Below are 15,202 nucleotides of genomic sequence, written 5' to 3' on the forward strand. Positions count from 1 at the left end.
CAAATACATGAACATTGCTATTGCTGCTTTTTAATATTTGCATGTTATATCTTTTCCTTTTCCACCTCTTTTCATTTATTCTTTCAGAATCCTTGTGTTTTATGTTTTCAGAAACTTTAGTTTTTAAAACATTGCAGTGATAGATCATCTTTAATGTAGATTTTCACTAAAGGAGCCTTGCAAAGTGTAGTATAATTGAAGTTTGCCTTCATACATGTGATTTTATCAACCATCTAAGAACTTTCTATTAGTTGCACCTTTGGGATATTCCTATTTCACACCCTTTATCCATCTTGTGGGCTGACTTTTTAAACATTCTATTTCACTCCCTTTGTTAGTTTGGAAATTACCTTCCCCATTAATGTTCATTCAGGGGTTATCTTTGAGACTATAGCCAACAAGTTAGATTTATCAGCATATAATATTAAATATTATTTTACCCCCTCCTAACTCACTTTTTCATTGTTCTTTGTTTTTTCCTGTATCTCTGAGCATTCAGAGTTTGCCAATATCTAATTATTTTGGTTTTCAATTTTCTCCCCCTAAAAATATCCTTAACTCCCCTTCATTTTTGAAGGAATTTTTGTTGGCAGTTATTTTGTTTGAACATCGTAAATATGTCATTCCACTGCCTTTGTACTTGAAGTGTAACAGTCGATGTCGCTTACTTATTGCAGTTTATTCATGTCTAATTCAGCCTGTGAGATGTCCCCAGTGAGCCAACCTCTGGGCACTCACCTTCATGGAACCCCTGCCCATGGCCTGGATTTAGTGACTCAGTCGAAAGTGAGAGTGAGGGGTTGCTACTTCCCAGATTACGTCATGTGAAGACTGTGGCTTCCATCCAGGGTGCTTGTGAAGGAGGCCTCTGCCCTGCTGTGAGGCTGTCCCATGGGGAGACCCATATGAGTGGCCTTGGATGAGAATCTCCTGTGGCCTGCCAACAGCCATGTGAGTGACCTTGATAATGGATCAGCCCTCACTCAGATCTCAAGATGAATGTGGCCTTGGCTGACAGCTTGGTTGCTATCTCATGAGGGACCTTCCATGAAAGCCATTCAGCTAAGTGGCACACGACTTCCCAACCCACAGAAACTAGGAAATCATGAACCACTTGTTGTATCAGCCTCTAAGTTTTGGAGGTAATTGTTGCCCGGTGGTGGAGAACCAATACAAGCCAGTCGTCAGTTGAAGGACATTGGATTAATTTCTAGTTTTGTGTTATTATAAATAAAGTCACCATAAGCATTTCTCTTGGGTAGATGCTGACAAGTAGGATTACTGGATCATGTGAAAAGTGTAATGTTGAACTGTATTTAAAAACTGCCAACTTAAGTGTCTTTCCTTCCTTCCTCTTTCTTTCTTCCTCTTTCTTTCTTTCTTCCTTTCCTTCCTTCCTTCCTTCCTTCCTTCCTTCCTTCCTTCCTTCCTTCCTTCCCTTCCTTCCTTCTTTCCTTCCTTCCTTCCTTCCTTCCTTCCTTTCTTTCTTTCTTTCTTTCTTTCTTTCTTTCTTTCTTTCTTTCTTTCTTTCTTTCTTTCTTTCTTCCTTCCCTCCTTTCTTTCTTTCTTGTTTCTTGATGCTCTTTTGTCAGTGTTGGAAAAGGGTCTAACATTGCTCACCAAGTCTTTTTTTCTGCTCATGCACTCTTTCTTCTTTTCCTGAGATCCCAGTCATCCTTCTCACTGTGATCTTTATATCTTAAGCCACTGTCTGGCATTTCCATTCTTCTCTTTTGTTTTGGTTTGTTTCATGCCAAGATTTTCTGATTTATCTCCCACTTCCCCAGTTGTTCTCTGTTTGTTTTTGTTAACAATTGTGTCTAATTAAATTTAACTTCATCCTCTGGAGTACTTCATTTTATTACTGTATTTTTCAATCTCAGAAATTCCATTGGACAATTTCTTTATGGTTTCCCATTTCTGCTGATGCTTTCATTCTTTTATTTTTTATATGTAAACAGACGTATTTTAAGGCAGATGCCTTTGAACTCCAATCTTTTGAACCTCTATGGATATATTGCAATTAACTGCTACTTCTGCTTGTGATTTTTTGAACTTTATTTCGTGGGTTTCTATGCCTGGTTATTTTTGTTTGTGTGTTGGACTTTGTATTGGAAAAGTGGCTTATAAGAATATGCTAAAGTCTAGGATGCTATTTTTGTCCTTAGGGATAGATTCATAAGCATTTTTCTTGGGTCCCTGTGAGCCCTGTTATGTCCAGAGTATCTCACTCTAACTTTGGGCTTCAGGCAATTCACAGAAAGGCTGTGGCTCCCGGTTTTGGTTCACCCTGACTCTTGGAACAGACACTTCAAAGTCCTACCCTAAAGTCTTGGTGGTCCCAAAATGCAGAGTATGTCCCTACAATGCTAGAAAGCCATCAGAAGCACAGTTTGGCTCCTTAGGTGCTTTCTCCAAAGCATGTGGGGGTCTTTAATGTCCCTAGAAGACAAGCCTAGAATACGGGCTTTCTCGCTTGGGTTCACATTGGAACCCCGGCCCCAACATCTTCAGTCTCTTCTCAGTGTTTCACTACCTTGATAGTTCCCCAACGACTTCAATCAAATTCAACAATAACATGTTTTGTCTACCTCAGCTGCCTGTTCTCCAGGGAAGGTTGGTCTGAATCTCCCATCAGCCATTACCAGATGCCCGTGTCTTCTTTTGTGTGTGTGAGAGAGGAAATATTTGTATAGGCCACTATTACATAGCTCTGGATACACGCAGCCAAACTGATTCTGAATGATATACTCATTAACACACTTAAAATACCTAAAGCCAGTTTGCCATTCATTATTTCTTCAATATTATTTTCCTTCATATTTCTTAGTGGTGAGAATAATTTTTTAAATTAAAAACATGAGTAGAGAGTCCATTTTCTCCTCCTGATCAGTATAAGATTCATTTTACACTGGTTTTTATAGACCAATATTCCATACAATTTCTGAAAAGTCAACAAATAAGCAATTATAATCCTAACTGTTTCACTTAAGCAATAATATGCTGACAATAACACCAGAGTGAAGTTTCACAGTTTATATTCTATTTTCCAGCTCTTAAGCCTGTGTCTTTGCTATGTTTTAAATCCATTTTACTTAGGAAGTTGATACAGCTTAAAAATTATCCATTTACTTCTGAGTTAAAAAAAAAAAAGCTTACCGTTTGAGACAGAGTTTCCATTTTCAGCAGTTATAGTACTAGATAGTGAATTAGATAATTGAATTCCATGGTTATTTGCATTTCTATCTTGAGTCTCTGAAGGAATTTCTGATGTACTAGGATCATCTTGGCTAGTTAGGTTCATGTTAGTTTCGAAACCTAAAACAAATTTTAGAAAAGATAATTATTTTCTGATAATATACACTAAATAATTTGAATAGAACATAGATAATAGTTATAAAAAGGAGGAAAAATAATAAAATGTATCCAATAAACAATAAGTACGTCTAAAATAAATGTATAATAATCTTTAATCAAGTATGTAGCCTACATAGTTTTGTTAAAATTTGCCATAGCACTGTTAAACTAAAAGGAATATATTATGTGGTAAAATCAATTTTATAATCTGTAATTTTCAAACATATTTATGCAGATTTTTTTTTTTCAAATCAGAGTCTCATTCTGTTTCCCAGGCTGGAGTGAAGTGGCACACTCATGGCTACCACAGCCTCAACCTGCTGGGTTCAGGTAATCCTTCCACCTCAGCTTTCCTAATAGCTGAAACTACTGGCATGTGCCTCCACAACTGGCTGGCTAATTTTTTGATTTATCGTAGAGATGGGGTCTCACTAAGTTTCCCAGACTGGTCTTGAACCCCTGGACTCAGGCAATCTTCTTGTTTCAGCCTCCCAAAGTGCTGGGATTACAGGTTTGAGCCACCGCACCCAACCTATGCAGACTTTTTGACATCCTAGATCAAATAACTTGTCGTTATTACACGCCTGTCTTGAAAAGGCAATATGTTTATGTTTCAGGAGTTTTTTGAATTGTCAAATTTAAATAAAGTTAGACAATTCTTATAGCTTTAGAAAGATAAGAAACTCATGTTCACCATTTCAATAAAGAGCTTTATTATTCATTTTGGAATGCTGAACCTCAAGCCTCTATGTCTGCATTCCATACACTAAAGCAATTACTTGAATATTTAATGCACATCTTACATTGAGTGTTCTGAGAGGTATGAACACAGAAGCCACACTGGAAATTCAGCTAAAGAGTCAAACAAAGACGTTTTAAAACCATGTCATATAAATAAAGTAAAATAAACAAATGCTAGAGTATTGGTACTAAACGAGGTAGATGTTCTTATAGTTACTGTCACTGGAGTTTGTAAATCACACACAAGTGTCCATCACAGGGTCAGCCATGGCCTCTCCCACACCACCTTTCTCTCCAGTTCCCTTTCTCAGGCTACACAGGCGTATATGGGATTGTCTCTTGCTTCCCAAGGAACCCCAGAAAAGCTCAAACCCACTGGGGATTTTTGATTCAGCGTCAAGGATATGTGGGCTGCTTTTGTTCTCTTCTGTTGATGTGCAATAGATTCTAACTGTCTTAAAACTAGGCCTTTCTAAAGTTTTAGGCTAACACATTATTCAAAAGACACAATAAGCATCATTTGTTTTAATATGCTTTGAATAGGGTAGAACAGTATGTGATCACTGCTAACCCCAATTACAGGTGCCCTCATAGTCATAGATGTCATCCCTATTTTGCTGAAGAGAGAATTAAGCTTCCTCAGAGTCATGCAGCCTAAAAGAGGTGGGATGGAACTGTTTCAGTATTATATGGTCTGATGATCGTTCCATCTTTCATATCTAAAAGACACATTAGGTCATACCATTTTCATGATTAAAACTCTTGAATAAATTACTGTTGCTTAAAATCTAAAAAAAATTCATGATTTTGTTTTTTTTATGGCTGCATAGTATTCCATCATGTATATGTACCACATTTTTTTAATCCAGTCCTCTTTTGATGGACAGCATGGTTGTTTCCAGGTTCTTGCTATTGTGAACAATGCTGCGATAATGGGGGGGAGGGGAAGAGAGATGGGATTAACGGTAGTAAATATCTGTCTGGGGACGGGGAGACACCTCTTATCAACAAGGGTGCCTGAACGAAGCATATCTGTTTACCTAACCCTTAACTGTACCCCATGATATCCTAATAAAAAATATTGATTATAAAAAAATGAAAGTTAATCAAAAACACTTTCAGATTAAAAATAATCACTGTCCAATAAGCAGCAAAGGAAATGTTAAATAAAGTTCCTGAGGCTGAAGAGAAATGATACCAGATGGAATTCGGACATTTAGGAATAAAGTAAACATAAAACATTAAAAAAAAAAATCTAAAAAAAAATTTTAAAAAAGGAAGAAGAGAGAAGGAGGGTGGGAGGGAAGGAGGAAGAAGAGAAGGAAGGAAGAGAGAGGAAGAAAAAAAGGAAGGAAGGAAACAGGGAGGGGGAAAGGAGGGAGGGTAGAAAGTAAGAAAGAAGTCAGGGAAGGAAGGAAGAAAATAAGAGCCCATTCTCCAGAGCTTGTCTCTCAAGCTGGTCCTGATCTGATCCTTCCCAACTCTTTTCTTGACACTACCTCCCCTTGCCCCTTCAGAAATACACTCAAACAGCACCACAGGCCATGGGTGTTTATCCAAGTCCCCTCTGCCTGGAATGGGCTCCTCCCTCGGCAGTCCTGACGCTTCCCACCCACTGGTCAGGACCTTGGTCAGATCACCTGCAGTGACCTCTCATCTGCATCCACAGAGCACAGCTTGCTCTGCCCTGAAGGGACCGTGGGAGTATTTATAGGTAGAACATGCTGGATGTACAGAATAAAGGGGAAACAATTAGAGCTTCGAAAGCCAGGCAGAAGAGTTTATATTCAAAGGTTCCAAGGAGCCATTGTGTCTTCTGACTTGCTGGCACATATAAACCAGAAAGACCTTCAGTCCAGCTGGCATGCACAAGAACAGCGACAAACGTGAGAAGTGAGGGCGATCTTAAGTGCTTTAGCTCTTCACAGTGAACATTTATTGAACAGGCTGAAACTGAAGGAATATCTACTCAGTTTGGTCAACTCTAGTCTGCCTTTCTTCTTAAAAAACCTCTGAATCTCACTAAAGCAGGTTCCGTTTTAAAGCTATCTCAACACACAGCTATTCACTTACTCTCATTTCTCTTTAAGCTATTTGATTTTATGTTCTGATTCTGTAATTCAGTTACTTACTGAGGGCCTACTATGTGCCAGACACTACGGGCTGGATATACACAACAAATACCGCAGTCTGGTAGCTTGCAGCCTACCTCCCAGGAAAGTGACTGACGATGAAAAAGCAGTTACAGAAGCAAGTAGGTAATTAAAAGTGGAGGACTCCCAGCTGGGTGGAAAGCCTTGGCGGGCAGGCTACGTTTTCAAGCAGAGTGGGTCAGGTCCATGGGACACTCAGGGAAAGAGGAGAGAAAGAGGTGCTTGGGTAGAAAGGGCAACCTCCACGCTGCATGTGAAGAGTCTCAGGAATGAGCTCAACTTTCTCAAGGAACCAGGCGGTAACATCCTCATGAATCAGGGCTTGGGAGGCCACCACAGTGAGGGGTTGGGAGGTTTTATTCTCAGTGCCATGAGGGCTGTCCAAGGGTCTAATAATCTTACATTTAGTGATAACCTGCTCAGTCCTCGGAGACACTTTGTTGCCAGTTGGTATCAATACTTGATGCTGGTTTCCTTTGTAACTGATTTCTATCTCATAAGCCACTGGCACATTTAAATAAAACTCAACACCATTATTTTCACTATTAACGTTTAAAAATATTTCCTTATTTCCAATCAGCAGGTTAAATTGTAGCCAAATACATTTTTAAAATCGTCATACAACTTGAGCTGTAATCCTCACATGACCTGCTAAATTTTTATGTATAATTTTAACCTTAAAAACATCTGTCTACTCAAGGATAGCTCTGGATTGGAACAAGGGAATAGATCCTTTTAGGCACGTGAGAATAAGTGGTCAATGTGTTATTTATTTGCATTGCCCTTACAGTAATTGCCATCACCAGGGTGTTTATTAGGTGCTATATGTTGTCCTCGGTGTGCTCTTGTTTTTGCAACAATTCTGAAGGGTTGCCACTGCTAGGACTATTTTCGAGATGAGGTCATTGAGGCTTGGGGAGGTTCATCTGTCTGTAAAACTTTCACAACCAGTCAGCAGCATTGCGGCTGACTTCAGACCGAGATCCAAAGGGCTCCACTGTCCTCCTACACTCATTCCATTATTTTCAACTCCTCTGTGTCAAGTTTTCCCTGATTATTTCATTTGCTGATGCAAAGGACAAGGTTGCTTCTTTCTGTGACTCTATCCCCCATGCCTCAGTTGCAATGAACTGGAAACTGCAGGTGGAAACATCGTACACTAGCAGCTGGAAAAGAGATTCTTACAACCATAGAGACAGTCCCACTTTGGGTTGTCTTCCGCTGACACTAACCAGGGAGTTCTTGGCTCACTGAATCACACGTCAGCCCTAGCTCGCCATCACCGTTCCGCCCAGCGAGATCCTAGCACATAAACACCTCTATGTCCTAACTTGTTGATTTCTAGATTCAAACACATTGAGGGTCAAGTGCAGAAACTTCTGATCATTTGATTTTGCTGTAAAGTGGTATCTTACGAATGGTGGCAACATTCCTTGTTGAAAGTATTCCCCTTGACCTGTATGTCAGAGTGAAGGACTTCTAACAATAACAAATCCAGAGGACATTGGCATTCAGTCTGAAGAGGTCTTTGTTATCAAAGTGCATATACAAGATGCATACTTTATGGAGAATTCTTAGGAAAGACACAGAGAAACAGTCATCAAGCCTGTTCATGCCTCCCAGCAGTGGCCATTCGGGTTTTTGGAATGAAGAGAAGTTACACCAAAAGGAAGTATTTGAAATTCTCAGCGGCATTAAGCCAACAAGTAGGGACGTAGATGCTGGAAATCTTGTATGGCAATGAAAGGTGCATCTGAGATGTTTTTGTGCCCCTGTATCTGGTGAAATAAATAAGAAGTTGTGTAGCCCACTGGTATCCCTAGGATGGGTGCACTGTAACACTAATTAATCTGAATACCTGTGGCATTCTCTTTCAGCCTATAAACAGGATTTCTCTGTGACCTCTGCCTGGTGCTGTTTTTATAGGTACAGGAGAAATGAATCACACCAGGATCTGACTCAAAAGTAGTCTTGGCCTTTGCATTAGGATATGATGAGTAAACCCAAACATGCAGTAGAGACATATTTAAGTTGAATTTTAATCCGGTGAGAGAGTTCTAGCAAATCTCTCAGTGTTAATACAGAAAAACCCAGTTGTTCTATGCTAGTTTTGATATAAAGTAGCACAGTTGGGTGTGATCCTTAGAGCTAGAGCTTTGATCGTAGGTGATTTTTGAACCCCAGGGGAGATTTGGCAATGTCCAGAGACATTTTTAGCCATTACCACTGGGGGATGGGTGTGTTACCGACATCTAGTGGGTAGAGGCTGGGGATGCTGCAAAACATCCTCTAAATGCACAGGGCAGACCCCACTGCAGAGATTTACGGTATCTAGTTCCAAATGCCAGTGGTGCTGAGGTGGAGAAACTCTGTTTTAACATAAGTCAAATCACGCCATTTATCCTATCAACCCTCTCCACTGGTTTATTTTTATCTATTTTATTTTAATCAATCAATGCATTAATTTTTTTTTATTTTTTAATGTAAGTTTTGAGTTAGGATGTCACTCCGTCACCCAGGTTGGAATGCAATCGTACAATGACCACTCACTGCAGCCTCGACCTCCTGGGTTCAGGAGATCCTTCCGTCTCAGCTTCCTGATTAGCTGGGATTACATGAGCACACCGCCATGTCCTGCTAATTTGTGTGTATGTGTGTATATAAATAAATATATATTTTATCAATAATATATAATAATATGTATAAATAAATATATGTGTATTTTATTATTAATTATATCTACTATTAATAAAATATAATATTATGTATATATTTTTCTTTTTTGGAGAAATGGGGTCTTGTTATGTTGTTGAGGCAAGTCTCAAACTCCTGGGTTCAAGCAATCCTCCCGCCTTGGCACCCCAAAGTGCCCGGCTTACAGGTGTGAACCACTGTGCCCGGTCTCTGGTTTCTTCGTTGATTCAGATTAAGATCCAAAGGCTTCCAGACATGGAGAGGACCCTCCACTGCCTGGTTCCAGCTCACCCACGGGCCTTAGTCCTGCCTATGGGTCTTCTCCTTCCCACAGCTCTGTATATTGCTCAGGTCTCTGTCCAAATCCCTCACCCAACAGAAAGGACTTTGAGATTATCTGAAAAATAGCGCCCCTCTTCTGCACCAGGTTCTTTTCTGTCCTTGCTTCGGGCTCTAGTTTCTATATAGTCATTTTCACTGCACTGCACATTATCTCTCAACTGCTTGCTTATTTTCTGTCTCTCCCCTCTGAAAGATGAGCAAATATGAGCCCTATTGTATGTCCAGGTTCTAGAACAACTTCTGGCGCACAGATGGTGTTGAAATAAAAGAAGAATAAATAATCAATGTATTATAGCAATGTTGCTATAGAAATATTGCTTTCTAAAGGGAATCACATTTTTTGCAAGTGTGGAATTTCTTACGTGTGTATTAAATAAAAAATCTGTGCAAAGCAGTAGGGTGAAACCATGCACCGTAGGAAAATTTCTCCCCATTCACATGAGATGATTTGAAACGTATGAAAGGACAGTTTTTATGCAGCTCTGAATGCCAGTCTTAACTTATTTACAATTATTTTAGGAAAGACAAGTACCAAGAAAGTCATCGAGCCTGTTGGAGCCTCCCAGTAGTGGCCATTGGGGTTTTTGGAATTAAGAAAGGCACGCCAGAAGGAAGAATTTGAAACTCTCAGCAGATTGAAGCAAACAAGTAGCGGAGCAAGGGCCGTGAATCCTGTATAACACTGAAAGGTGTGTCTTAGAAGTTTACGTGCTTCTGCATCTGGTGAAATAAGTGACTGTGTAGGTCAGTGGAATACCCATGTTCCCTTCCCGAAGGAAGAAAACTATCTTATAGCACGAGGTGAACATCTTCTATGACTCAAAGGACCAGAGCTGTTTGTTTTCTACCTAAGTGTGGCAACCCGTGGAAGAAAATATTTATGGACATCCAAAGTTGATTCCTGGCCCATGGTCAACATTTTCACCATTATCGTACCAATTATCAACATGAAAGATTCATACATACATAGTTTTGCTTTATTTTATTTATTTTATGTTGTTTTTTAGTTGGAGTCTCACTCTGTTGCCCAGGCTGAAGTGCAGTGGCACAATCATAGCTCACCATAGCCTTGACCTCCTTGGTTCAGGCGATCCTTCCACCTCAACCTCCCAAGTATCTGAGATTACAGGTGTGTGCCACACACCTGGCTAATTTTTTTGTAGAAATGAGGTGGACTGGTCTCAAACTCCTAGGCTTAAGCAGTCCCCTCGCATTGGCCTCCCATAGTGCTAGGATTACAGGTGGGAGTCACCATGCTTGACCTCATATTTATTTATTTTTAAATCTTACTTTACATTGCTTCAAAATCTCTAATATCAAGAAATTAAAATTAATTGAGCAAGTGTTGGCATGGTTTTGTGGTGTTGCTTGTGACTCTGGAATCTTGATGGCTGGGATTGGGGTGAGTGTATCAACCAGGAGCCTAGTGAGGGGGTGTTCCATGTGCTCCCATATCCCAGATGCCTTCCAAGGTCCAGGGAGCACTCAAGCAATGTGTGAACAGTTAACACTTGTGAGGTTTTGTCAATGCATACTTGGCTTTGATTTAGTTTCTCATTTTAAATAAATACCTCCTTCACTCTCTAACGAATCTCTCATCTTCCCAATTGTATATGCTTCAATATCTGTGAGAAAGAAGAATCTGTCTCAGGGATAGAAGGTTCTAGCAATAACCACTATGATCTATATGATATTATTTTTTTGTTGTTGTTTTTTGAGTTGGAGTCTCAACCTGCTGGGCTCCGGCGATACTTCCACCTCAGCTTTCCGAGTAGCTGGAATTACAGGCATGTGCTACCACTCCCGGATAATTCTTGATTTATTGTAGAGATGAGGTCTCGCCTGCCCAGGTGGGTCTCGAGCCCGCGGGCTCAGGCAATCCATTCACCTCAGTCTCCCAAAGGCACGGGATTACAGGCTGAGCCACCGAGCCTGGCTTATATGATATTCTTACCCTCAAGGATTTTAGGCTCACTCACTGGGAGAAAAAACAGGTGTAAAGTCACTGGACAAGACTGCAAGGCATCGCCTCTGGCTGTCTTTGAAAGTATTTTGTGGGAGAAGCCTACCTCCTCACTTAGTAATAAGACTAATTTATAAGTTTGCCCTAATAGGAGAACCATGAATAAGCAGTATCAGGGCATGTGTCTGAGAGGAGAAACAAAGGTAGGATATTGTAGGGAAGAAGAGGAGGAGGAGGATTGAAGGTTGAGAAGAAGAACTTCTCTTGGAGAAGGACACAAAAGTTCTAAAGGGGAGGAGAGAAGCTTCTTACTGGCAAGAGAGAAATTTCCTTGAAAAAATTCTGGAGGCTGGGTGTGGTGGCTCAGACTGTAATCCAGCACTTTGCGAGGCTGAGGCGAGAAGATTGCCTGAGACCAGGAGTTTAAGACAGGGACGGGCAACTTGGTGAGACCTTGTCTCTACAAAAAAATCACAAAAACTAGCTGGGTGTGGTGGCATGCGTGTGTAGTTCCAGCTACTTGGAAGGCTGTGGCAGAAGGATTGCCTGAGTCCAGCAGGTGAAGACTGTGGTGGCCATGAGCATGCCACTGCACTCCAACATGAACAACAAGATTGAGACTCCAACTCAAAAAAAATAAAAAATCTGGAGAACTGGAGGAACACGATGAGCATGATGGGTGGTGGAGATAAGTCCTGGCTCCAAGTCAGTAGCTACAAAAAACCTGGCAAAAGGGGTCTACCCCTGGGAAAGCACAAAGACATCCCTGAGCTTGGTGGCCACTCTGGGGAACAGGAGAGCTGAACACAGAACAAAGGAGTGGTGAGTTGTGAGCACACTGTGCTCCTCCTCAGTACTGGAAGAGTTCTTCACTGGTTCAACAAGTGTTTAAGTCTTACAAAGTCCAAACTTTATGTGATGGTTTAGCTTGGCATTTTAGGAAATAAAAAAGAAATGATACCCTGAGACTTTAGAGGGGTGATAGGACACACTAGAAACAGAAATTTGTGGTACAAACTGGTAAGTGCAAGAAAGAACATGCAGATGGCTGTAGATCGACCTTGGGAGGATTAAGGATGGAATCACCTGGACAAGTCATTGTGAGGTTCTCATCCTGCCAGCTTAGTTAATGGTTGATGGTTTTATTTGTGGAAGCCCATGACACAATGCCAACACACATGAAGGGGACACCCGGGGTGCAATCTAAGGGGTGTTTTTCCTCAGTTGAGTGGTGACTCAACTCAAAGAATGATTGCTTTGAAGGCACATGTTAAGGCAGCAAATGGCCGGAGGCTGAAAGAGAATTTCTAGGAGAGGGCAGAGTGGGCTGGAGTGGCCAGGTGAGTCTATGGGTAGGGAGAAAAGACATCACTGGATTCTGAAGTATGGACAGAAGGTGCAGAGGAGGAGGGAACGGAAAGGGAAGAATGTGGAGCTGCAGGCTCAAAGCTGACGGCATCCCTGAGAGAGACAGGCTGCCTCTGCTCACACCCCTGCTCTGGGGAGCCAGGGACAAACGTCCCAGAGCCTGCGAGCATCACAGGAGTGGCCATGAAGTGAGGATTCCGAGCCAGGGTGTAATAGGAACAAGAACATGTGCTCTAAAAATATGAATCTAGCACAGAAGTGTACAGTGGAGTTAGCCTCGAGGAGAAACTAGAAACAGAAAAGCAGCAAGAATTTGGGCTGGGGAAGCGGAGGAAGGAGTGGGAAGTCAGGCGGAGCGGAGCTAAAATCTCTTGGAGCTGGGAGAACTGGGAGGACAAAGACGTAAGGACCACAGGCGGGAGGCAAGAGCCCTGAGCTGAAGATGCCTCAGAGGGTGCACGTGTCGACTTTGAAGTGACAGCCCGCATGCCAGAGGGTTACACCAAGGGACCGTTTTTGGAACAAGAGCATTTGTCAGGACTGAAAAGGAAACATCTAGAGGACAGACTGCAAAAGCTCTCAGGAAGGAGAATTTTTTTTTTCTAGGAAAAGGGACGTTCTCAAAAGCAAGGAACTGGAAGAAGCAGCACCACGGATTGCGGACTGGGAAAGGCAGGTGGAGGCTTGGTGGAGGGGGACGTGGGGCCGGGCGGCTTGGCAGAGAGAAGGGCTGCGCACAGCGGAGAGGGCTGGTGGTATCGGATGTCGCAGAAAGGTCAAGGACAAGGACAACAGAATGGGCGCCGGATGCCTTCTCCGGAGGAATGCTTGGGGACACACTTTCACTCTCAGCTACCTTCGCTCGGGATCATTTTAGATCCTATTTTGGAAACACAGGAGATAAGCTCCAGGTTTCAGCAACGCAGGAGAAAAACAAACTATCGCTGTTTGGCTGACTTAATACCGAGAGTGCTATGTAAGGCATAAAAAATGTGAAAATACATTTTAAACTCATTACTCATACTGGCTATAACTCATTCTGCAACTCTATAGGAAAATTCCTCCTCGGAAAGGCAAGTGCATGAAGGGAATGTGCTTGTTTTTTCCTACTTGGCATTAAGGAAAAGTACAAATGCAGAGAGAGGTGGCTGGCATGCTCCCACGACTTCACAAGTTCTCGTTTTCAGAATTACAACACTCGCAGATACACAGAGATGGTGCGTACTTAAATCTGGATAGAATCACTTAGCCCCGAAATTGGCATCTAGCTTGTGTTAACCCAAATCCAGTTTGTGCTACGAGGGGCAACTCCTTTTAAATCTCTGGTTTCTCTAGAATTTTTTATTACGGCCCATGAGGACAAAATAAAAATGAGGGCTTAGGCGTCACTCCCAGGTCTACTTGCATTCCACTACATCTACATGTTCGGCTCCTAGGAAGTGAGATGTTTTTCTTTTACATGAGAGCATCATTTAAATGTTTGTGTTATTGTCTCAGAAAGGCAAGAGTCAAATATTAAAAAACAAATCCCACAGATTGGCTGGATGCAGTAGCTCACATCTATAATCCCAGAGTTTTGGGAGGCCAAGGTAAGAGGACCACTTGAGTTCAGGAGTTCAAGACTAGACTGGGCAGCACAGCAATAGTTCATCTCTACAAAAATAAATCAGTCAATAAAACAAAATAGAATCCCATAGACATAGTGGCTGATCCAGAACTCAAGAAAAAAGAATTCACATGTGAATTCTCGAAGGGGAGATGTGAAAACTCATGAAGGTTACACAACTGAATTTAGGCATGTTTTGAATAGACCTGAATTCTAACTGACCTGAAACCTCGTGAAGCAGATTTTCTCATCCCTTTGCTAATAGTCATAGAAACATACGGAGAGAATGCCTCCATGTCGACCAGTGATGGACAAACTGGAAACAGAACACTGGGTTCCCATGCAATTCCCCTTGTGACACCGCTGTGCCCCACTATACATTGACTGGTTTAAGTCTCTATAAAAATTGTTTAACCAAAGAAACAGAAAAAGATGACACTGTGGTCTTTGGAAAGGACGTGTGTGTTGAGAAAGTCTTATTGTCCAATATTCGACTAACCTTGAAAGTCTAGAGCCCCTGGCCTTGCTTCCTACTTTTTAATAATCCCTGAGGAAGTTGCCACTCTTGAGTAGATCAGAAATTCCTCTTGAACTCGTGCTTTAGGCAGTCTTCTGTGGTAGAACGTGCCGCCAGTGCTTATCCTCTGGGTTGAGGAAGGTAGGATGGAAACGTCTGCGTGTCCTTGCCTACCTCTTGCCACCCGCTCCCCTGCCAAGTCTAGGGAAATGGTTTGCGCTAAAAAACACCAACTGAAGTAGGAAGCAGAGTGATGTCTTCAACAACATATGTGCTGAGCAAGGGAAGAATGCATTGATAGTAAAGCTAAAAAATGACTGTCAGTATAAATAAGGTTTTCAGGACCCAAAAATGCACAGAAAATTAAGTTGTGCCAATTTTCCTTTAAATTTAACTAACTGAATCCTTTTTTGCCCATTTATTCTGTCCCTGCCATGAAGGGGGGGAAAAATCCCTCCAAT

General features: G+C 41.6%; 1 protein-coding gene across 1 annotated transcript in view; it reads right to left on the reverse strand.

The window, feature by feature from the left end:
- The window catches only part of MYO16 (myosin XVI), a 348,665-nt gene that overhangs the window by 36,050 nt on the left and 297,413 nt on the right, over nt 1-15,202 (reverse strand). The window contains exon 19 of the mRNA XM_021715183.1: nt 3,160-3,318. Within this exon, the coding sequence (XP_021570858.1) occupies nt 3,160-3,318 (159 nt within the window). The remainder of the gene's footprint in view (nt 1-3,159; nt 3,319-15,202) is intronic.

The sequence above is a fragment of the Carlito syrichta genome, unplaced genomic scaffold (assembly GCF_000164805.1).
Source record: "Carlito syrichta isolate Samal-C Ts95f unplaced genomic scaffold, Tarsius_syrichta-2.0.1 Scaffold306795, whole genome shotgun sequence".
In the NCBI taxonomy this organism is placed as follows: Eukaryota; Metazoa; Chordata; class Mammalia; order Primates; family Tarsiidae; genus Carlito; species Carlito syrichta.